The 23,989-nt window shown below is 48.2% G+C and overlaps 1 protein-coding gene across 7 annotated transcripts in view; it reads right to left on the bottom strand.

The window, feature by feature from the left end:
• Slc22a4 (solute carrier family 22 member 4) overlaps positions 1 to 23,989 on the bottom strand; it is a 43,918-nt gene that overhangs the window by 4,339 nt on the left and 15,590 nt on the right. For 4 of the 7 annotated variants that reach the window (XM_060363716.1, XM_021637354.2, XM_060363717.1 and 1 more), the window contains exons 2-9: positions 18,888 to 18,991; positions 16,722 to 16,876; positions 10,458 to 10,629; positions 7,579 to 7,705; positions 5,926 to 6,026; positions 4,538 to 4,752; positions 2,967 to 3,149; positions 573 to 708 (exon numbers count right to left, since the gene is read on the bottom strand). In XM_060363716.1, the coding sequence (XP_060219699.1) occupies positions 573 to 708; positions 2,967 to 3,149; positions 4,538 to 4,752; positions 5,926 to 6,026; positions 7,579 to 7,705; positions 10,458 to 10,629; positions 16,722 to 16,876; positions 18,888 to 18,991 (1,193 nt within the window). Of the gene's footprint in view, positions 1 to 572; positions 709 to 2,966; positions 3,150 to 4,537; positions 4,753 to 5,925; positions 6,027 to 7,578; positions 7,706 to 10,457; positions 10,630 to 16,721; positions 16,877 to 18,887; positions 18,992 to 23,303; positions 23,393 to 23,989 lie in introns of those variants that run through there. The other 3 variants (XM_060363719.1, XM_060363715.1, XM_060363718.1) reach the window with 3 other exon arrangements.

Below are 23,989 nucleotides of genomic sequence, written 5' to 3'. Positions count from 1 at the left end.
ATATGTCTTCTATCCACTTATAAGTGTGTATATACCATGTGTGTCTTTCTGCTTCTGGGATACCTCACTCAGGATGATCTCTTCCAGGTCCCACCATTTCTAGCTGAATATTCTAACAGCTATTTACAGGATAACTGAATTCGCCCACTGATTATTTTTACATATGTATGCATGCATGTATATATGGATGATTGGAATTTGAGGGGGTTCATTATGTGACTCAGGATGGTCTTGAACTCCTGGACTCATGTGACCTCCCGCCTTTCCCTGCCTTGTAGCTTGGACTACAGGTATGTGCCCTGACCTTCACAATGGATTTTAAGTTGGTAAGTGACTTGTTTTTTTAAACCATGTTCTGAATTCTCTTATTTTCTCGGGCTTCATCCTGAACTCCAGCCTGCTCCATGGGTTTCTGTTTCTACACCGTTGCCCTGCCACTTCAGATAGCCTTGCTCAACAGTGGTCTCAACAGTGCCCCTCTGCTGATCTCTCAACACTCTTCAGACCCACATTAGACACTGTGTTTCCTCTTCCAGTCATTCTTATTTTCTTCCAGTCACTTTGCTCCTTACCCTCTCACTTTCTGCATCTGCTCCAAGTTCTCTGGTAGAGTCACTCCGAAACTTTCAGGGAAAAAAAGCGTGATGATTCCAATCAGGACAGTGAGACTGCCCATGAGGATGTAGGGCAGGAGTCTGTTATAAGCACCTGTAAAGCACCGGACAGGAGAACATCAGTCAGATGCGAGCGTGCTCCTGGACTCACATTGCCAAGGTGCAGACACGCCATGGGAGCAGATTTAAGCAAACCTCTTCTAGAGGAAGGAAAGTCAGCAAAATACCTTGGGTTACGGCGGAGGGATACCACAGCCTGCTCCCCTAAAATTATTTACCCCCTGGTTGTACATTAGTGTAGAAGGATTATTAATTAATAATTAATGTTGATTCATATTATTAGTAATGGCAGCAGTTACTCTTTAACCGGCTGTTTACCCAAATAACCACACAGAGAGACTCAGATTTATTTAATTAGCCTGGAACTTATAATACTGAGCAATAATTACTCCATTCTAAACCTCCAAGCTAGCATATCTTCCTCCCATTCTACAAAAGGAGAGGACCAGGAAGCACGAGGAGAAGTGAATCAGACCTAGGAAACAATTAAAAAGCAAATATAACGAGGGAAATCCGAATGGGAGGGAAGGTATACTAGCTTGGGGGTTTAGGATGGAGTAATTAGTGCTAAGGATTGTTCTCTAGGTTAGTGAAACAAACCTTCGTTCTCTCTGTGTGGTTATTTGGGTAAACAGCTGGTTAAAGAGTTATTGCTGCATTATTAATAATATGAGCCAATATTAATTATTAATGATCCTTCTGCACATTCGCGCACTCTTAGGTTCTAAGCTGTTGCCAACCGTGCGTGACATGTTTCTTGGCTACAAGTCTTCACTATGAAATCTTCCTTAGGGTGGAGGTAGCTTGACATGGGTGGCGAGAGGACTTAGCTAGATAGCAGAGGATGACTTTGAACATCTGGTTTTCTTGCCCTTACTTCTATGACTCCATCCATGGTTTAAGCAATGCTGGGGCTCAAGCCCAAGGCTTTGTGCCTGCTTAGTAGGCAAAGACCATACTGACTGAGCACATGCCGGGCCCTACTCCTCTTTATGGGGCTACTGAGAGAGAAGAACAAGAACCCTCACCGTTCTGCTTCTCTGCACACAGAGAGGATAGAAAAGCAATACACCCATGCATGTAATACTTTTTTTTTTTTTTTTTTTTGCTGTTAAGGAAAACACTGCTCTTGGGACTTCTCTGTGGCCTTGTGTTGCTAAAAGGAACAGCTTGTTAGACTCAGGGCTCTTTCCTGCTTCTGATCTGCTTCTCATGAACTGGTGGTCCAGCCCTGGGTCATCTAAGTGTGGCTGAGAAGTCTAAGGAGTCATGGCTTCCTCCTGTACAGCGTGCTGTCACAGCGTGCTCAGGGCCGTTGTGCTCAGAGCAGCTGTGGAGGGTGTGTTAGAATTAGGAAAATGTGTTTCTTTCTCTGTGTGGACTTAGAGTGTACCTTTTCCGAGAATTCATCTCTGAGGTATGCACACTTGCATGTAAGCACACACATGTGTGTTGTGTGTGTGTGTTTGAACTAGTAGGTAACCAACATATAAGGAAGCAAAATAAGGTGTGTTCATTCCAGTCAAGTCACACACACACACACACACACATATACATCCCAAAGAAAATTTGAGCCTAGCCGCTGAACCACTAGGGAGGACCCAGCAGCACCCCTGAGCCCCGTCCATCCTTACACTGTATCTGTCTCCCTGTTCTCACAGCCCTTCCAAAGTCAGGTTCCGGCAAGAACAAGAAATCCTAACTCATGTCCACTAGTTAGAACCTCTGCTCTTTCCACTCCTTTGCCTGCTTCCAGTTCACACCAAGGAGGCTATCCACAGAGGAATTCAGGCCTAGAGAGATGGTTCAGTGGTTAAGAGCTCTTGGTGCTCTCGCCAAAGGTCCAAGTTCCATTCCCAGCACCTACATGGTGGCTGATACCTTCTACGACTTCAGATACTCTCTTCTGACCTCCCTGGACACCAGGTACGAAAGTGCTACACTCACATTCAGAGAAAACAGTGTTATAAAAAAACACAAAACTTGTTAAATCTAATGAGAGAGAGAGAGAATCCAACAGAGACACAGCAGAAGACCCAAGGAGTCATTGAGAATGATCACAAAAAGAAACCAGTGAGGGCTTTAAAAAGAAGTGTGTCTGCATTGGGGCTGAGCAGCCAGAGCATGGAGAGGGATTCAGCTGTAGTATGACCAGCACAGGACCCAAACCAACTCCTCACATGAAGGGACTGCCCAAAGGAGGTCATACATACAACACACACACACACACCCATGCAAAACACACACAAAATTAAAAACAATAATTTAAAGACGGAGCAAGAAGCATCTCACCCAGGTAAACGAAGTAGGGAGCAATGATGCTGCCCACCCGAGAGGCCATGGAGGTGATGCCCACAGCCATGTTCCTGACCAGGGTTGGGTAGAGCTCTGCGGTGAAGACGTACAGCATGGAGAAGGCAGAGGTGACCCCAAATTTTCCCAGCATCACCAGGCCAATGGACACGAAGCTATAATCTGGAAAAGAGGCTCTTTTCAAACAGGGCCCTCCTAGAATCAACACCTAATTATTCTATTATCCTTACTGCTGTCAAACGGTAGTTTACACACAAAGCCCTGCCGGACAAGACTCTGCCCTCGAAAATTGCGATCACCAGGTGGTTGAAGATGGAAGGTCATGGGTGGCCTTGGACTTTTCATTACTTTTAGTTTTTGGATTGTTAATGTATCCTGTGACCCCCGTCCATGTTGTTACAAGCGTTTCATAGTGAGTTGTTAGATGTTAGACACAGTTAAATCTGATTTGTAAAGAGAGGGGGCCAGTCATTTCCTTCCTGATTTATTATTAAGAAATATGGTTCTATTCCGGCTCAGTGGCACATGCTTTAAAAAAAAAATTCTTTTTTTTTTTTTTGTTTTTTGGTGTGATGTGCCCATGTATATACATGCTTTTGCCTGCATGTAGCCATGCAAGGCTGGAACCACAGGTGAACCATCGTGCTGGCCCAGCGTTTATGTGGGTTGGGGGATCTGTACTCTGCTCCTCATGCACTTTAACTACTGAGCCATCCCCCCAGCTCCTGGAGCATGCTAGCGATCCCAGCTATTAATATGTGACTGACAGAGGCAGGGAAATTACAGATGCAAGGCTAGCCTAGGCTATGTAATGAGTTCAAGGTCAGGCTGGGTCACTTAGCAAGATCTTGCTTCTACATAAAAATAAAGGGTTGGGGATATGGCTCCATGGTAGGGAGCTTGGCTCGTGCAAGACCCTGGGTTTCAGCCTTAGTACTGCAGAGGTTAAAAAGTTAAAGACAAATAGAAACAGTGTTATCTGTATGTTACAATGTATTCGTAATATACCAAACTTGTAGTTTAACAATAGGAGAAAGTCAGACACAATAGGAAAAGGAAATGTGTGCCCCTTTGTGTTCTTTTAGCTTTGGAGGTTTTTGTTATTGTTTAGTCTTGCTGCACCATCCCCACATTTATTAGTTCCTTGTTTCTTTCTATGGGCAAGTGTGTGTCAGAGCACGTGTGTGGGGTCTCCTTTCAGGTTCCAAAGAGGGAAGTTGGGGTCTTAGGCTTGGTGAAAAGCACCTTTACCCACTGTTTGCACTGCCTTGCTGTTTTTGTGTTTTGAGACAGTGACTTACTCAGCCGAGGCTGGCTTTGAACTGGTCTTCGTGCCTCCACCTCCCAGGCGCTGAGGTTATAGGGATGGGCCACCATACCCTGCTGGGACAGTTGTTGGGAACACAGGAAATGTCACAGTCAGCCTTCTTCTGCCTATCTGACTGATGACGGTCAGTGATGTCAAGGGGGGTAGTGACCTGTACCGATACTCTAGGCCATTAATGCAGCCAGGTTTTCTGGGATGCTCTTAGCCTGGGCTGACTTCTTACCTTCAGGTACAACTTGGATCAAGAGAAGCACACCTCCTCCCCAGAGCAGCACCCCAGCTATGATGTATCTCCGAGGCAGGGTTCGAAGGAGCAGCCAGGCCGTGAAATAAGCTGGAACTTCAATCAGGCCAGAGAGGAAGCAGTTCAGGTAGACATCTCCATGTAAGTTAGGAACATTGAGAGACAGAGCAAAGTAACCCACTGAAGTTAGCATCCTGAAAGAAAGACAAATGATCCAGTCACAAAAAGATGGCCACGGCCACAAGTTGGTCTAGGTCCTGTGTCCTCTAGGCGAGCACTAGCTATGTGGGACTATTTGAATAGAACTACATTAAAGTGAGATTACAAGTTCAGTTTCTCAGTTGGAATGGCACTTCATGTGCTTAGTAGCTGCAAAAGTCTGGAGACTACTGGGATGGACAAATGGATCCCAAACATTTCTGTCTCTGCAGAAAGTGCTGTGGAACAATGGCGTTCTGAACAAGTCACTAGTCAACAGTGCGGACATCTGAGCATGACTGGAGAACACTCATCTCTGAAGGGGGCTTTCAGAGACACGGTGGGTCTCTGGCTACTAGACCAGGTGGGGACACAGGACTAATCCAAAACAAACAAACAAACAAACAAACAAGCCAGCACATGAAAAAGTAAACGTTATTGCTGTGGAGATTCGGTGATGCTCACGTGCTGTGTAAGAGCAGCATGGATGGGGCTAGGGGTCGGTGATTACTGGCTCCCTAGTGCCATTGATTAGAATACATTGCATGAGGGATGTGTGCAGACAGCTAAGAAGAAGACAGCTGACAGAGGGTGGGCCAGGATATTCCACACTGATGTTTCTCTAATTGTAAAACAGCGTGGTTCTAGGATAGCATCTGCCAGTTCTGGTACTCAGTCTCTCTGTGGGGTGTGTGTGTGTGTGTGTGTGTGTTTGTTGTTATTTATGGGGTAGTTATTATTGTTATTATTTTTGTCCTTATTTCTTTGAAGATTTGTTACTAATCTAGTTAATAAGCTCAGGTCATTACTTCCGTGTCTTAAACTCATGTGGAGGCAGGTGACAGCAACTCCACTGTTCAGTTCCGGGAAGCCAGTGGGGAGACTCAACACTTCTGCCTCGGTCCCCAGGGGCATCCGCAGCCTCAAGCCCATCGCCTTCCACATGGTGGGGTCCCCATACTGCAGACTTACTGTTACCCGTAACTGTCCCCGTATTTAGTCCCCGTATTTAGTCAATTGATCTGAGACATGCCTAAAGATCTCAGAATTCCATGATTCTCCTTTAGCTGTGGGGGAGCCTAGGCTTTGTCACTCTCCTTTGAGCTAAAGGAGATCAGCTGCATCCTTGGGTGCCCCGAGAATGCACGCCCAGTGCATCCTTTGCTTACCACAGTGTCACAGACATCACCGTTATTGTGGCAATGTTCCGAGTCTTGAACAGGTCCAGAATGAAGACCTTCTGCTGCTTCAAGGAGTTCAGCTCCTGCAGCTAAAATAACATAAATAAAACACGAGGAAGAGGCAGGTAGGAAGTACCTACGGGAAAAACATGGGCACACAGCTCTTTTTTAAAAATTTAATTTAGCTGGGCATGGTGGTGCACACCTTGAAATCCCAGCACTTGAGGAGGCAGAAGTAGGCGGATCTCTGTGAGTTTGAAGCCAGCCCGGTCTACAAAGAGAGTTCCAGGATAGCCAGGGCTACACAGAGAAACCCTGTCAATTCCCTGGGGACCTCAACATCTCCTTCCTGTGCCACCATTTTCCTTCAGATCAACTCCTCTTGCCTCCTTCAGCTAGTGTGGGGGCCATGTCTTAGCCTTCTTGTCTCCTCTAAGGGCCAGCACATGACACCCCAAAAGTCCTCACCCTTACAATGTGCAGCAAAACCCATGATATATCAGCTTTCCTCATGGCCACCTCCACTCAAGGAGGGGAGCCTTGTGCCTGTGCCCTCAAATACTGAGGCCTTGGACATGCCAGACACACCCACTGAAGACAAGTACCTCTTCCCTAGCAGATTTTGGTGTAATTCGGGATACAGTGGGAACTGAGGATTGACCAACTCTCAGACGCACTTTTTCCAGGTACGGTGGGTATCTTAAAAACCATCTGTATGTACCCTTGTAATGGTTAGGCACACATGCCAACCTAAAGTTGGGAACTTGCGAAAAGAAAAGATAGCCCGTTCAACAGATGGTACGGCAAACTGGATAGCCACCTGTGCAGAGGGAAATCACATTCCTATCTTCCACCTATTCAAAAATCAACTCAAAATGGATCAAGGGTCTTAGTTTAAAACCCCAAATGCTAAAACTTCCAGAAGAAAACATAAGGAATACTCGTCAAGACACTGGGGTAGGGAAGACTTTTCGAGAGTCTCTCCAGCACAGGAAAAGCCCCAAGTACCAGCAGCTAGGACAGAATAAAATTAAGTTTCCACACAGCAAAGGAAACGTTTACGGAGCAACATCTCAGTGAATGGGAGAAGTTCTTTGCCAGCAGATATATAGAATTCACAAAGAGTCACACCAGTTAGTCACTAAGAGGATAAAACTGCCAACCAACAACTGGGCATATGAATTGGATGGACAGAGAAAAAGAAAGAAAAGAAAGGAAAGAAAAAAGGAAAGAATGAGAAAAAAGAAAGAAAGAAAGAAAGAAAAAAAGAAAGAAAAAAAGAAAGAAAGAAAGAAAGAAAGGCAAATGTCTAACATTGTTCTTAATTTATAAATAGTCCTTTAGGTAGATTTTTTTTCAGGAAGAGAGACGACGTCTTACGATGTTGCACAGGCTGGCCCTAAGTGCCTGGGCTTAGGAAGCAAGCCCTCAGGCTTTCACCTCCTGAGAAGGGTGGACAACAGGTGTGCAGCGCCATGCCTCCCAAGGTTTATTCCTGACACGGCAGTCACGACCACACCCCGATGCCTAGCGCAGCGCCTGGTGCACTGTGGGAACCTAACAGAGAGTTCCATTGAGTTCCATAAAAGGAAGGCCACAGAGCTGATCGCAAAAGGGACGCCTACACACATGCTCACTCACCTCCCGAGGGTCGAATATCACTGCTGGCGCCACAATGCTGTTCATCTTTGCAGCTTTCTGGATGATCTGTTCTGCCTCATCGAATCTCCTCTGGGAAATCAGCCACCGGGGAGATTCCGGAATAAACCTAGAATTCATTTGCAGTGGTTTGTAACTTTTCATAACCACAGGATTTGATGTTAGCAAATACATATAGTAAAATGTTAATCAGCACATAAACTATATTTCTAAGGTACAGTGTGACATTTCAATCAATTTATATCAAATCTCCAGGCAAGCTTGTAACGAGTTTGCAGGTTGAGTTAACCTGGGTGGGAAGGCACAGCCTAATGTGGCCAGACTGAATAAAAAGAGAAGAAGAGAAGAGGAGCTGAGCACCAGCTGTCATCACTCTCCGCTTCCTGCCATGGCTTCCCCACTTTGATGGACTGCACCCTAAACTGTGAACCAGGGCAAACCCTTCCTACTTGAGGTGGTTTTGTCAGGACTTTTGAGACAGCAACAAGGAAACTAACTACCACAGAGGTTCTCTTGGGCACAGAGTTGTGTGGAGCCTGGCCTGCTGTTTCTTACTGACCCTCACCCTGGCTTCCAGAGGAAACTTCCAGATAAATCAGCACAATATCTAGCTCTTACAAAGCTGTCTTCCAAGGGCCAGTAGGTCAAGAGCCCTGGCTGCTCCTCCAGAAGACCCTGGAGGAGTCCTCCAGAAGCCACATGGTGGCTAACAGCTGTCTGTAATTCCAGTTCCAGGGCATCCGAGGCCCTCTAACGGCTGTCCCACACACTGCCTGAACGTGGCACACAGACACACATGCAGACAAAACACCCACATACATAAAAGTTAAGAAAAATTAAGGTATCTTTCCAACTCCAGTGAAATAAGAAATAAAGCAAAACAAGCCAGAAAAGGTAATTTTTTCCCCCCGAATACAAACTCCACTTGAACCTTCATACACACTTTACTCTAAAATATTTCTGCTGGTAAAAACCACAGCAGCCTGGGAGGTAAAAGCAAGTAGAGCTTGGAGGAGGCCAGCTGAGCCAAGGGGACACTTGTCAGCTCCCGTGGCTGCGTGATAGCTGCAGAAAGCTGAAGGTCCTTCTAGTCCATTTCCCGGGCAGGTGTCAAAGTCAACCAAGAGGGCTAAACTTCGAATTCCACAAGTTGACCAAAACCACCTTTATTAGGCTAATCATGTAAGTAGGGTTATTTCTAGAACAGTGGATTTTGGTAAAACAAAATAAAACCAAGATGAATTAGAGACAGAGGAAATGAATAACAGCCAGGAATTTCCTTTTGTCTTGTTTAAATAGGAAAAAGTAAAGAAGGGAAATTCTGAAGAGGGGGCTGTGGCTAGAACTTTATTTTTATTTTTTTAATATTAAAAATCTGGTCTCTTTCCAAAGCCTCCAGTTATCCCATGGTAAGACTTAGCAGCGAATCTCCAAACTTTGAAATTCCTACAACTGCCATTGGAAAACTAGGTTGGGGAACCATTTGAGGGCGTCCAGCTCGGTGGCATACCACTTGCCTGCCTAGAACGCACGGGGCCCTAGGTTCACTCTCCCTCTTAGAAAGAAGGTTCCCATTTGGCAAGCTACCATAGGAGAAAAAAACACCTCCTTTACAGCTTATTTGGGGAGTTGGGAATATAACTCAGGGTATGCTTGCCTAGCATGCAAAGTTCAGGGCTCCATCCCCAACATTGCATAAGCCCCATATGCTGGCAAACACAAGGAGAATAAGCACAAGGCCATCCTTAGCTCATCTTGAGGAGTCCAGGGCAAGCCAAGAATAACGGGAGACTGCTGAAAAATTATCTTTTTTCCAGGACAAAACACGCACACACACACACACACACACACACACACACACACCACAAACACACGCACAAGCACACCTCAGATGCTAATTGTGAAGAGCAGTTACATGTTCCTTGGTCTTTGTAGAACTGGTCCCAGGATACAAAAATTGTCCCATGTTCAACTCTCTTCCAGCAAATGGCATAGCCAGACACTGTGGTTTGTGTGCCTGTAGGCTAGCTACTCAGGAAAACTGAGGTGGGAGGACCACTGGACCCAGGCGCTCAAGGCCAACTTATGCAACAGAGCAAGACCTCCTCTAAGGTAAAACTGTAGAGTGTAGAGAGCTTACTAGCATGCACAGTGTCTGGGCTCCATCCCTAGCACAGCAAAACAAACTTCAATAGACTTGTACACAATCTACGCACTTCTTGTATATGTTTCTCTCTGGGTTACGTACATTGTGTAACACAATGTGTGATACTCCTTTGGGGGCAGCTTGCTGGAGATGGGTGTTGGGGATGCCAGGCAAGCCTTCTGCCCCTGAGCTACCTACCATCAGCCCCTCAACGCCTAATAAAACGTAAACACAGCATGAGTGCCTGTAGTGTATCGTTTGGGGGAATAACAGGAGAAACAGTCTGAGCATGCTCAGGACACTATTTTCTGGTTCTGGTCTTTGCAGCCGTACATATGGAATTTGTATGTGGAGCAGGCACAGTCTGTACTGTGCTGAACAGAGAAAAGAGGATTTCTAAAGAAAGGAAAGTGCCCCAACCTTAGGACAGAGTTAAAAACACAGCCCAGCAGCACCAGCTCCACAGACAACGTGGAAGTAAACGGGCATGAAGCTGGCGTGGGAAGCATCTGGAAGGAGGCTGGAACTCCCGAGTAACAGGCTTGGCACAGTGCGTGTGCCCGCTCACTGAGGCTCAGAAAGCGCCGGGAGTTTGAGGCAGCAGGGCGAGCTGCAGCAGAGAGCATGTAGATGCAGCTGGGTGAGCAGTGGGCTTCTCCCTGGGGAACCTGCCTGCCTCAGCAGAGGGCTGGCTGGGAATGGCGGCTGTACTCACCACCACAGGGGGACACACAGCACCCCAGGCAGCGTCAGGGCCAGCAGCAGCATCCTCCAGTCTCGGATGAAGTATGCAAACAGCGGCAGGACCATGTAGCCGATTGCAAAAAATGTACAGACGCCTAACGTGGAGAAGATAATGCGAACCGACTTGCTCAGAATTTCAGTGCCTGTTCGAAACAAGGGCGGTGTAAGCAATCCCGCTCTCTCCAACATTTGCTTTCTGAGACGGGGTTTCTTCCCAGTACTGGGGATTGAACCCATGTACACTAGACAAGGACTCTACCAACAAAACTAATATGCCTGCTTTCTGAGAAGGCTGTTTTCAGAATAAGAGGCCAGCGGGAGACACAGAGACTGTCTTGTCCTAGGAGACGGGAACTGCCTTTTTTGAGATTCTGTGTAGCATCAGGGTGTGGGAGGCATCTCCACAGATCTCATCTGTGTGTGAACAGACACTGGCCTAGGAGACAACAGAGGCACTCCCAGCTGTCAGGACACACTCCCTGTCCTTGATCCTAGAAGCTAGCTGCCTCTCGAGCTTCCCAGAGCTTGCAGCCAGCACCGGAGCTGATGTTCCCCAGGAAGACAGAGCTTGGATAGGACAGCAAAGCAAGAGCTGTCCTGCCGTCCCTGTGGGGTGGCCCAACTGCTGGGCCCACACCCAGTGACCAGATCAAAGGCTCAAGACCACATGCAGTTGGCACTGCCCGGGGAAGGGTGAGCTGGCAGCAAGCAGCAGAGCGGGCCACTCAGCAGCGGGTCTTCAGAGATGCTGTTGTCACTGGGGTCAGAGTTCTAGCACATCATCCTCTGTCGTGGAGCACCAGCGCTTTCTAGAACCCACCCATTCTGGGCCTCTGACCTAAGGACAGAGATACAGCCAATGGCAGGAGCTCCAGCTTTTGTGTAGGGCCTGCCCACACTGCACTAGTAACACTGATGGTCAACTTGAAGGATCTAGGATCACCCAGGAGACGAGACTTTGAGCATGTCTGAAGAGAGAGTTTCTGGATTAGATTAAGTGAGCTTGGAACGGCCTTCGTAAATGTGGATAGCACCAGCTCATAGCATGGGGTCCTAGACTGAATGAAAAAGAAGGTAGGTCACATTCCTCAGAGGTTCCCCTTCTGATTTTTTTTCTTTCAGTTTCTTGAGAGAGCTGAGGCTGGGCTTGGCCTCGACAGTCTTCTGCTGAGCGTCCCCCGATTCTCACAGTGTGACCAGGCTTCTAACCCCAGGGCTAACCTTTAGCGTGTAGACTCATTCCCAAGGGTGGTACTTAAGTTTACTTTACATTTCAGTGCTGCTTCCAGATCTTTCCTTACTTGAATGAATGCATTCTAACATGACATGGCTGGGATTATGATATGACGGTGAATGGGCATGTGGTGTGTTCTTTCTAGCCAGAAATCCAGAAGCAGAGAGTTTGATCATGGAAAAGAAAAGCACACAGGGTCAACTGAGACTCTTGTTTACATGTGAGGCCAGGGGGATAAACTGTAGCGCCAGGTCAGGGTTGTAGAGCGGACGGTAACAGACTCAGGATGATTTGGCTACGTGCCACTTACCGGGCAAGGATAGGCAGAACTCTGCCAGCCTGTGGATCATGGTGGACTGCTCCCTGACTTTTAGCATTTCTCCCCTCCTTATACCTTGCTGTCATTTGAGTGAGCAATGTCTCCCATAGGCTTATGTATTTGGACACTTAGCTGGTGGCGCTATTGGGGAAGATGATGGAGCCTTTGGGAGGTGGAGCCTTGCTTGAGGAAGTACATCTAGGGGTAGCTTTGAAGTTTAATAGCGTGATTCCATGCCCTTTTCTGTCTATGCTTCCTGTGCAGGGAGAAAATGTTATCCCTCTGCTTTCTGACTGCCAGGACAGCGTCAGGATTCTGCTGCCACACCCTCCCCCATCATGAACGTCTATTATTCACGTAGTAGTGTAACTGTAATAATGACTTACAGTCCCCATGGAAGGATAAGCCAAAAGAAACCCTTCTTTCCCTAAGTTGCTTTTGTCAGTGTATCCCATCACAACCACAGAGCAGTAATCAAGAGGTCCATGATCACCATCACAATTCCAGGCATTGTCGTCATTACCACCACCACCACCATCACCATCGTTACCATTGTCACTTCCACCACCACCACCACCATCATCATCAGTGCCACCATCATCTTCACAGCCAACACTTTTCTGAGCAGTTCTTTAAGCCTCATTTTATGGTAAATGCTTATATAAGTGATGTCTTTGGCTCTTGTCTTACAAATATTCAATGGAGACGTAAGGACTTAAAGCCACTTGCCTGCATTCATGTATCTGTAACGGTGATACAAACTAGACGTGGGAGCTCATAGTCAAAATGCCAGAATTCAGGAAGAGGAAGGAGGATGACTAGGAGTTCTTTGGCTGCATAAATTCTGAGTTCAGTGTCAGCATGGGCTACAAGAGACCATGTCTCAAAAACACAAACAAATGGACTACAAGCCTGGGAAACACACCTGCTGAGCTGGGCTAAGGAATGTCCCACATCACAAGGGGGAGTTTGGGCTCCTCTATGCTAAGCCGCCTAGGACGGTCAATGCTGCTTGCCAACTTGTTGGGATCTAGACTCACCTGGACACAGATCTCTGGGTATGTTTGTGAGGGATTCTAGATCGGGTTACCTGAGGAGGAAAGATCCATCCTAGATGTGGGTGGCACTGGGGTATGGGATAGGGTGCTGGGCTGAGTATAGAGGAAAAGTCCGGCTGGGCACAGGCATTCCTCTCTCTCTCTCTCTCTCTCTCTCTCTCTCTCTCTCTCTCTCTCTTTCTCTCCTTCCTGACTGATGACACAGTGTGATCAGGGACCTCACACTCCTGCTACCATGACACAGAAAATGAAATCTTTGTGTTCGAGCTGAGCCGGCCTGTGGTATCTGGCTAGGCCATTCCATTTAAATAGACCAGGACAAAGTTACATTTCAAGTTAAAAACATTGAAGGGCTTGTGTGCAGATCCCATAGACAGCACATGCAGGAGACCCTTGGCTTGATCCCCAATATAAAAAAGATAAGGACATTAACAAATGAGTGAACAGCCATAAAAACTACATCTGTGGCTGATAAAAGCTACGTAACTGATATAGTTCAATTTCACATATGTCTGGGATTCCTGGAAGCCGGTGTTATAGCAGAGGACATCAGTTGTACACATTCCTGAAAGGGAAACGTGGACCGGAGGAAGCAGGCTTTAACCACATCTAAGGAGATGTCATAGCACCAACCGCGGGGGTGGGCGTGGGTGGCATGGTGGTTGGGTATTAATGTTAGAAGTACTGGAAAATACTGAGTTTGTGAATCAGTGAGTCAGGAGGTGATTAGGTTTATTTATTTATTTTTTTCTCTTTGTAGATAGCAGAGAAGCAGTTCATTATAGGGCATGAAGGAAGACACTGCTGGCTATTTTACTCAGAAGTCTACAGGCAGGTTGAGGGCACTATGTCTGAGCATGACATGGGGCTTGGAGGAAAGCTGGAGTGCTGAGAGGGTCGTTGACCCTGATCCTGAGCCTCACCTCCCCACCCTGGGAGGTGCATCCACTGTTCGTTGCTTTGGGTAGCATGAGTTTGGCTTGCCTTTCAAATAACCCGAAGTCGGACAAGCCTTGTGAGGTTTTAAGAGCAGCCCAGAAAACTCACGTCTGTACTGCTTTGGGAACAACTCAGCTTCTGGAATCAGTGCAAAGATTAATCCCAAGATGAACTTTTGCCATCCCAAGCATCCAGATTCCTTCCCAGAGCCGGGAGGATAAAAGCTCTTCGACAGAGAGAATCAAAGGAAAATCTGTTCAAATTCGGCTTCCCGGAAAAGCCCCAACAAGACTCTCGGTTACAGCTGTTTTATCTTTGACGCACCAGACGGCGCTGCTGTGCTGCAGGAAAACCAGCCAGCCACCATGTCCGCCCTTCCAAGTCCTCCCTTGCAGGAGCTGACGGAGCCGCCACTTGCTCTGGGACAGACCAGTTTTCAGTGACTCTCAAAGGCCTTCAGAGCTAAGATCTTAACACGAGTGTTATCCCGATGCAGCAGCTTCCCCCTGAGCCACTAGGCTGAGAGGTGTGGACCCAAGCAGACAGGGCCCTGTGTCTGCAGTCGTTTCTGTTGCTTGCTGGCTTGACACGCCTAAGCTCCAACCTACCCTCGACCTGGTTCTCCTCTCTACCCTGCACATGAGGCCATGGCTAAGGGGGAGGGAGGGCCGGAGCTGCAGCGCTGTTTACTCTCACGGAAGAGGCCCTGGGAGGTCTTGTTCTGAGGAACTTGAGGGGGCCCGGGGCTGGGTCTGTGGATAAGGCGCTTGCCATGCAAGAAAATAGGAAGTGAGTTCAAATGCCCAGTACCCACCTAAAAGAACTGGGCACTGTGGAACATGCCTGTAATCCCAGCGCTGGGGAGGCAGAGACAGGAGACTCTCTGAGGTAGGTTAGCCCGAGGGTTCCGAGTTCAACATGAAGAGTTTATTCAATAAAGTTAAAAAAAAAAAATTGGCTGGCTAGCTGGTTGGCTCAGTGCCAGTCCTGATCCTCTGAGTTGAATCGCAGGGACCCATATGGTGGAAGGAGAAAATGAACTTCTCTGCCCTTCACACATGTGCATTGTATGGCTTGAGTGCATCCCCTTCCACACATAAACATTAATTAAAAACAAAAACAGGTGGAGAGCCATTTTGAAAGACACCTGGTGTTTCCCTCTGTCTTCCACCTGCCCAGGACCCTGTGTTCACACTTATGCATACACACATGCATGTTTGTATGCACACACACACACACACACAGTAAATTGCCTCAGAGGGCGTGACTGCCTGCCACGGACCACTCCTTGCTCCCAGCCTGGGTTGTTCTGGCTTTTTCCTTCCATCCTCACATCACTCACTGCTTGCAGCTCTTTTCTTTCTGCACAAACTTCTCTGCCTCTACAGAAATAATTTTTGTTATGGCGAGTTTTGCCTATTTCGCCTTTGTGAGACATGGTCTTGCCACACACCCCAGTCTATCCTAACACTTCGCATTCTCCTGTCTCTGCCTCCTGATAACATGTGTGCAGCCTCCCAGGTGACGTCAGAAAAGCACTCCTCATCCTTCTAGGGCTGAGGACGCTTCCTCCGTGCCAGGGCCCGCTTAACAGAGGGTTACCTATCGGCCACGTGGGACTGCGCGGTTCCTGATTGCTCTGTTTCCTCCTGTGTGTCCTCCCTCCTCAGACACGAGGCTGAGCCCGTGGCAATAATTAAAGGAATGGAATTTGGATAATTCCACCTTGGCAACCTGACAGGTTGTGCATGTGTTTGGCTAACAGAACACGCCATTGCCAAGGCCAGTGAGTCACAGGCCCCTGAGAGCAATCGGAACCACAGAGCCAGGTGCAAGAAAGGCCATTAGACTCCTATTAAAGAGGCACAATCAATAGTTACGCTGGGACAATGGGAACAAGCTGGGATAATTTTGGGTCAACTAGAATGGTTGTACTAAAGATTGTTGGACATTGTGTTTATTGCTGGGGCTCATCTCACCTCTTTTCATCATAATGAGGAGGGGGCCCAGAAGGTATGTTGTTGTTGGGACTCACACTTTTGAGAGCACCCCCAGAACAATGTCCACGAAGCTCACCTCATTTCCTCCCCAGAAAAGCTGGAGCAGGTCCAGGATCTCCCCAGAGTCTAGGACCTGGTGGCTCGCCCTCCCTTAGCCTGGCCTTCCGACCATAGGACTGTTATCAGAGAGGCACAGCTGGCCCGTGCAGAGCTCATATGCTCTGGGTGTGGGCTCAGACTCAGGCCAGAGCAGATCTGCCCAGGTGGGACAAATTCCTGCCACCTTTCCTTCCCATGTATAAGCCACATCCTCCTCCCACCCCCCAAGTCCCTTTGTAGGCCGCCAGCCTTCTGCCTTCATAGCCCAGGTCAAGGACTTCATACCCTGTTGTCTCTCCCCCAGGACCTCCTGTCCCAAGCTCCTTGCTCCTGAGAATGTGTCTCAGCTGTTGTGTGGCTACTTCTTCCCAGCTCGAGGGCTTGTGTTTGGCCACCTTCTGGTCCAGAACAGATGTGAGCTTGTGAGCTCCTGTCCTGCTGTGGCTGGCTCGAGGTCCCCATAGCTGCAGGCCCTACCACACCTCACAAGTATCCAAGGTTGAGGGCACTTTGGATGCATGCTCAGTTGCTTCCTCCTTCTCAACCTTTTGCAGGAAGGGGCAGCAAGTCTCAAAGTCATTCCTACCTAGTATGAAGGCCACCACATAGTTGGAGATCTGTCCCATGCCCACGATGGCAAATAACACGGTGAACATCGCCCAGCTGGTGGAGAAGATCTGCACGAAGCTGAATCCAGTCTGCACGGCCATGGTCGCAAAGAGGACTTTCTTCCTGCCAAACCTACACATGGAACAAAGTGTAAACACCGTGACTCGGGGTGTGTGGAACCCCTGAGCCTAGCTTCACTGTAGGTTCTGCCTCGTCACAGGACTCAGACAGATGTCCGTCTGTGTCTTTCCTTCCCTGTGACATCCTGTCAGCCTTTTTCCTAGAGGCGAAGCCATCTTCCCAGGAACTACTTTCCAAGATGCCACGCCTCTGGAAAACAGGGCGTCTTCTGTGAAGAGCACATTGACAGATGCCATCTTTAGGAGGAGCCGTAGGAGGGCTGGGGGCATGGCTTAGGAAACAGAGAGCTTGCTTAGCACAAACGAAGCTCTGGCTTTGATCCCCAGAATGGGGTAGGCTGGGTGTGGCAGCACACATCTGTGATCCCTGCACTTGAGAGAGGTTGAGTCAGGGGGGTCACTCAAGGCCACTGTTAGCGACACAGCGATTCTGAGGCCATCCTCAACCATCCTGGACCCGTCTCGAAAGACAAATTTAAAAAAAGAGCCACATCATTTGTGAAGAGTGGGTAAAGCTCAAAGGGCAGGTTGCAGATACGTCTTATATCACCCACATGGGAATTCTGTAAGTTTAGAAACTCCCTCAAGGCCTCTTGCCTCTTAACCTTGGCTGCACTGGGAACCACACAGAGAGCTTTAAAAATGATAGATGTGGCCCTTGACTTACAATGGCTCAGCTTAGGACTTCGTAACTTTCCAGTGGTGGGGAAGTGCTGTACATTCAGTTAGAATAGCTGCTTTGAATTCTGCTCTTGGATTCTCTGCACTCTCCCTGGTGGACAGGGATATGGCCTTTGGGCCTCTCCATGCTGAGCAGCAGCAGTGAGCTGCACTCCTGACAGACAGGAAACGGCCGGTCCTCTCCAGTTGGCTGTTTGCTGAGCTAGTATGTTGTATTAGGGACATGAGGAGTTTTTTTAAACGTAAGACCTCTTCAGTTTAGGATGGGTTCATCAGGACAGGCCAGGGGGAAAGTCAAGGCGCTCATGCCAGCTCCCCACTTTGCCCAAGCCTTATTTGTCTGCAATGCAGTTTGAATATTGGGGTGTTATGAAGTTTCCCAGGTATGTCTTTGTGTCTCTAAAATTGAAAACTACTGTTTTCTGGAAAGATGTTGTTCTCAGCTGCGTCTGTTGTATCACCAGTCAGTTTAAGCTTTAGTTTTTCATTCTGGCAGTGACCGATGGGCAGGGTGGAGAGTGGGTATGGTTAGGACCTTCCTGCCCCATTCCCACTGGCTTTTAAAACTTGGGGATCCCCAGGAAGTGGTGCCCAACACTGCCAGTTAACACTCCCGCTTGCCTTGGCCACAAGAGAACAGCTGGGACAGGTAGGACACAACTTGGGCTACTACAATCTTGCCCCCACGAAGCCTGCAAGCTCTGGTGGCCCAAAGCCAGCCTGGGTCAGTTCTATTGCTGAGCCATGGCTCAGCTCCCAGGCTCAGAGAGTGCATAGCAGGGGCTGCTTGGCCTGACTCTAAATATTGGCTGTTGGTACAATAACAACATATCATCTACCCCCAACCCTGTCAAGAGTTGGGTGGGGAGGGGGGTCACTCATGACAGCAGCGTCCTCTTCTGTGAAGGGGCTTGGGTTGATACTTCTGTCTCTTTGGCCAAAGCCCTGTGAGTTCAGACCGGGAGGGTGACAGGGGTGTGTCTTGGGAGGGTTCTGGGGCTAAGGTTGCATGTTAGGACCATACGGGAAAGGCTTCTTTATTTCTTAGTTCGTTTGTCACTCAGTGAGTTGGATAAGCAGAGTCTTGTCATATAGGGGTGCTACTTGTAAGACAAAGTCTTGATACAGGGTCCAGGCTGACATCGACCTTGTAATTCTCTTCCCAGGCCCTCTCCTCCCAAGTGCTAGGCTCCTCTTATTGTTTGCCCAGTGCCTAGAGGGTCCTTCTTTGTGTAGAAAGCCCATGAGTTTGGCCTTATGTCAAGCTAGGCTACGAACTGATAAACAGCTATACCCCATCATTCCCCATCCAGTGTCCTTACCTGTCTGACAGCTGCCCAGACACGAAGGAGCCACAGAGAACGCCTACGAAGAACAGGGAGGTGGTGAGGGGTGTCTTCCAGTCATCCTCACACACCAGATTCCACTGTCAACAAGACAGCATGCAACGTGAGCCCAGTCCTCCAGCCGGACCCACCCATGCCCCACTCCAAGGAGTGCCAGATGGATGCCAGGTGCACTGCCCTCCCTCGCGCCAGCCTGCTGGCTCTGTGCAAAGGGCACAGGCTGCAGGGCTCTGGATTTGACTCTGCCATTCCATGCCACAAGCAGCCTGGGGCATGCCGCTATCCCTCAGTGAGAGGAGCTTCCTGTTCAAGAGGAGATAGTTTCAACCTGACAAGCCTTCAACCACAAAGCAGCATGAAGCAAAGGAATCCTGGTCCCTTTGAGGCAGCCTAGCACAGAGGGAGAGATTTGAAAAGCCAGAGGAGCAGGGCAGAAGACATGGCCAAGTTGGTCAAAGAGTTAAAATGTCATCTGCAGTGTTGAAAATTGAAAATAGCCCCAGTGCTGTGTGAGTTTATTTTTTTAAGTAGACGTCTCTGGAAAGTATTGGCTTCCTCCTCAGACCTATACGGCGCATCTGATCCACTGTGCCGGCTCTCCCCACCCTTTTCAAGGGTTGCCTGAGACGCCTTCCTCCACTCCTCTGCCCTCCTTCGAACCCAGCCTTCACAGCGCTGTGGTCCCTCCCAGTCCCCAGGCCCTGTGGGCTGCTACCACACCAACAAGTTCCTGCTGGTGGATCCATAAAACGAGTTTCAGCCAGAGTTTCTGTTTCCAGATTTCCATTGAAGTCAATTCAACCAGGTCTCAAGGGAGGCTGCAGAGATTTCAAAGTGTGCCTGACAACCTTTGTTTATATATTTTGGACTTGCAGTATGTGTGGAAACAGCACGTCACAGGATGAGCCAGCCAAGGAGAAGGACCCTCGCCTCCGGCCTGCCCCTTGCTCCCTGGGTGGAGCCATCCTATATTCACCCTATATTCACGGCATTCATGGAGCGATGCTGTTCACTCCCCATAGCTGTCCTCAACGCGTAGTTGATTTAAATTAGCTCATGCATATGCATTATTCTACATCTCATTCTGTAGTGCAGCGAGGCGTTTCTAGAAACACAAACAACAACAAAAGCCTAAACCAAAAAGCTAAGGCAATCAGTGCAAACAGAGAGTGAGGGAGGCTATGAAAACTCAAGCCAGGAGTTCACAGCAGACCGACCTGCTCCAGGGTCTGCCTGTGGCCATGGGGTCCCAGGGCTGGCTTTAAAACCCATTCCCAGCAGCTCAGCTCTAGAAGGGCCTCAGGACCCACAGACAAGATTACCCGTTGAGACTGCCTTCCATAACGGGTTGCCCTAGACTCCTGATGCTGTTGGGATGTCAAAGCAGGGCTCTGCAGAAGACAAACATGGACTAGGAAGTCAAACTCCCAGTGAAATTTAAGCTCTGTTGTAAGGTATCAAGAAAGTAAGCAAACATACTTAATTCAGTGATGGCTCTTGGAGGTAAGAATTTTGGGTAGCGATTAAGGTTAAATGAGGTGATGAGGGTGTGGCCTGATCCAAAGGGACAGCAGCTTCAGAAGAGGACAGGTGTAAGTTAGCAAGTTTTCTGTCTCACCACTGACAACCGCTGGCCCTGAACTCCTCAGCCCTCATAACCCGGAGTTGAATAAACCTTTATTCCACGTGTGTGTTGGTGTATGTGGAGCTGAGGTCCTTTAACAGACTCCGGAAGACAAGATAGACAAAGAGCCCTCTACTGCTGTCCAGTCAGGCCTCCATGTTTGTCAGCATACAGACTGGAAGGAGCGGGCAAGATGTACCTGAATGGATGGCTACCTTCTTCCAAAACTAGCTGGCCAAAGCTTGGGAAGCAGCTTGAGTTCTAACTCCGACACACAGAGATGTGTCATTGTATCCCCGAGGGCTCTGAGTTCCCGTGCTTCTCACAGGAATGTGACACCAGGGGATAATTGCTTTGCTTAGGAGTAGAGGCAGAAGGCTGCCATCACCCCGTTCATCCTTGTGCAGAGCTCACCAGATCTTACACCAGCAGAGATGCTGCCATGCCAGCCTTCCACTGTCACTCTTTCGGCAGCAAAGAGCTTCCAAGCGGAATGTTCTCTGCTTTGCATTTTGTTTTGCTTTTAACCATTTCACTGTTAGGACTTTGAAACAGAGAGGCAAAGAAAGGACTTAGTGACAGGCATGGTGCACACCTTTAATCCCCGTACTTGGCAGGCAGATCTCTGAGTTCGAAGCCTGCCTGTTTCTCTCAATGGGATGGAAGTGCTCCCTACATGTGGGTACACACATAAACACACAAACACACTTCCCGTTAGAGGGTCAGAGCCTCAAGGAGGAAGCCTCCATAACCAGCTGGCTGGCATCACTGGGGAGAGCGTTCTTTAAGCCAAACATCAGTGTTCCCCAAACAGGCCCCCTCTCCTTTCTGGTGACAGAGTGAAATGTGGCAACCAGCTGGCTCAAGCTATGCAGGGGAGAAGTGCTGGATTTGCACCCCCAAGATCCTCAGGATCTAAGATTGAGGTTCCGACAACAGAGCAGAGTGGGATCCACCAAGCTGGACCATGTGTCCTTCCCTTCTCTTTCAACAGATTAAAACAAGGTCACAAGGTCAGGAGCAACAAGCGAGGGTGTAAGTCAATGGCAGAATGCTTGCCTGGAATACACAAGCCCAGGATTCAATCTTATCACTGCTGGGAGGAAAACAAACAAACAGAAGAGGAGGAGAAGGAGGGAACAAGAAGAGGAAGAATAGGAAGGAGAAGATGAAGAGAAAGAGGAAGAGATGGAAGGTCACTTGTGGTTTCCTGCAACTCCCCACATTAATCATAAGAGTAACAACCATATGTACTTTTCTTTCTTTCTTTCTCTCTCTCTCTCTCTCTCTCTCCTTCCTTCCTTCCTTTCTTTCTTTTTTTTTTTCTGAGACAAGGTCTCAAGTAGCCCAGGCTGGCCTTGAATTTGCTATGTATCTGTGAATGGCTTTGAACTTCTGATCTTCCCAAGGGCTGAGATCACACACCTGTGCTACCGCACCTAGAAACTACAGTGTGCTGGGTGCTTAGTGTACATGCTGTATTGCTTCAAAATCCCTCAGTGCTGTTCTTTGGGGTGGGTCCTTTCTTCTCGTTTCATAAATGAATAAATGAAGGCATTGGAGCCGTGAGGGGACCCGTCCAAATCCTTTTATTAGTGGACTGTTTGCAGGAATTAATTAATCATTTGTTCAGCCGACATTAAACACCTGCCCCAGGCCAGGGTATGTGTTAGGCACAAGACATAGTTCTTTCCTTCATAAAGCTCAAGGTCGAGCAAGACAGACCAGCTCTGGACGTGTGTCTGCATGAGCCTGGCATTTTTGTGAGCAGGCTTTTTTCTGGGCTGCTTCCTCCTTGCTCTCTGGGTGGAGGGGAAGAAAAAAGCAGCCTTTCCTCTAACCCTTCATTAAAGGATAATGCTCTCATGCCTGACTAGTCCGTTCAATTGGGTTTTCGATGGCCTAGAACAACCAAGGGCTGGACACTTGGTGCATACCTAAGCTGCTGATGAATGAATACTGACCAGTTAGGAGTAACAGAAAAGAAATGTGGTTCCAGGGCTAGAGAGTCCCATGCACTGAACCTGAGAGAGGACTTTGATTTGGAACCCCCCAAGTAGTTCGAGCCTGGCAGTTCCAGCTTGCACTAAAGCTGCAAAGGACCGTAGAGGTAAGTCCTGCACAAAACTGGAAACCCCGGAAGGCAGTGCGATGCTAAGCAAAGAGCACAGGCTTTCTTGGATTCTGGCTCTTCTGATCAATGACTTTGCCACCCCTTCACCTCTATCAGCCTGCTTCTTCATTAAAAACAACAATTGCATGTATGTGAGGTATAGGCCCGTGTTTGTATGTATGTACGCAGGCACACATGGCTGTGAGTGTTCATGTGGAGACCTTCCTCCACTGTGGATATTTGAGGCAAGGTCTCTCACTGAACGTGGAGCTTGCCATTTGGCTAGACTTGCTTGTTTCTAAGCCCTGGGGTTACAGGCACACACAATCTTTCCAGGCTTTCATGTGTGTATTTGGGATCTGGACACGGACCCCACGCTTCCGAGGCAGGCACCTCACTGATAGAGCGGTCGCCTCAGTCTCCCTGCTCTTTTGTCTTTAAAGAAGAGATCCTGAGGCAGGAAGCACAAGCGTGAGCAAACATCTGTAAGAAAATGCCTCCTCTCAAACGTCCCACACACACCCCTGTGCTAAGGAAAGCCATGGCTTCAAGTGGCACGGCTAATAGAGTATTTATGGGTGAACCTGACGTGAGGAAACTCTTACAAATAAAACTTCTCCCATTCTAGTAGGAAAAAAGCTTGAAAAGCTCTTACCACACGGTATAAAATCCTTCTATAAACAGACTTTAATCCCAGAGATGGCTGTGATTAAGACATTAGCATCGGTCCATTTAAGAACTGTCAACGGTCTCTACAGTGTCCTCCCGGGAGGAAAGGAGAGGCAACAGTTAACCAAGTACATAGCCACCCCAGCTCCTTTCTTAACAACTTGGCTGTGAAAATTCTCGACCATCTGCAAAATAAACAGAGACAAACAAAAAACCCCTGAGTTGTTTAATTTCCAGTTTAATGTCTGGTTTGTTGGGCTGTAATTTACATAACGGAAATGACTCTTGTAAAATGTGCAGCTCTGCAGTTCTCAATATAGCCACAGAGTCGGGTGCAGCAGGGTCTTCGAGCCTTTGTGTACCTGTGTGGTGGGTGTGTGGGTGTGTGCATGTGCGTGCATGTGTGTTTCTGCTTGATAGTGATGGTATGTGTGTGTGTTTCTGATTGATAGTGATAGTGATAGTGTGTGTGTGTTTCTGATTGATAGTGATAGTGTGTGTGCGTGTGCGTGTGTGTGTTTCTGTGTGATAGTGCTGATGCCTGATTGCCATGGTCCTTGTGTGGAGGTCAGAGGAGAACCTGGGGCATCTTGACTTGTTTGATGCAGGCCCTTAGCCTCTAGGGATTCTCTTGTTTCCACCTCTCATCTCACCATAGGAGCTCTGGGATTA

This window comes from Meriones unguiculatus, chromosome 11 (genome assembly GCF_030254825.1).
Source record: "Meriones unguiculatus strain TT.TT164.6M chromosome 11, Bangor_MerUng_6.1, whole genome shotgun sequence".
NCBI classification, from domain to species: domain Eukaryota; kingdom Metazoa; phylum Chordata; class Mammalia; order Rodentia; family Muridae; genus Meriones; species Meriones unguiculatus.
The sequence above is the reverse complement of the archived record's forward strand: the minus strand, read 5'-3'. Positions and strand labels throughout refer to the sequence as shown.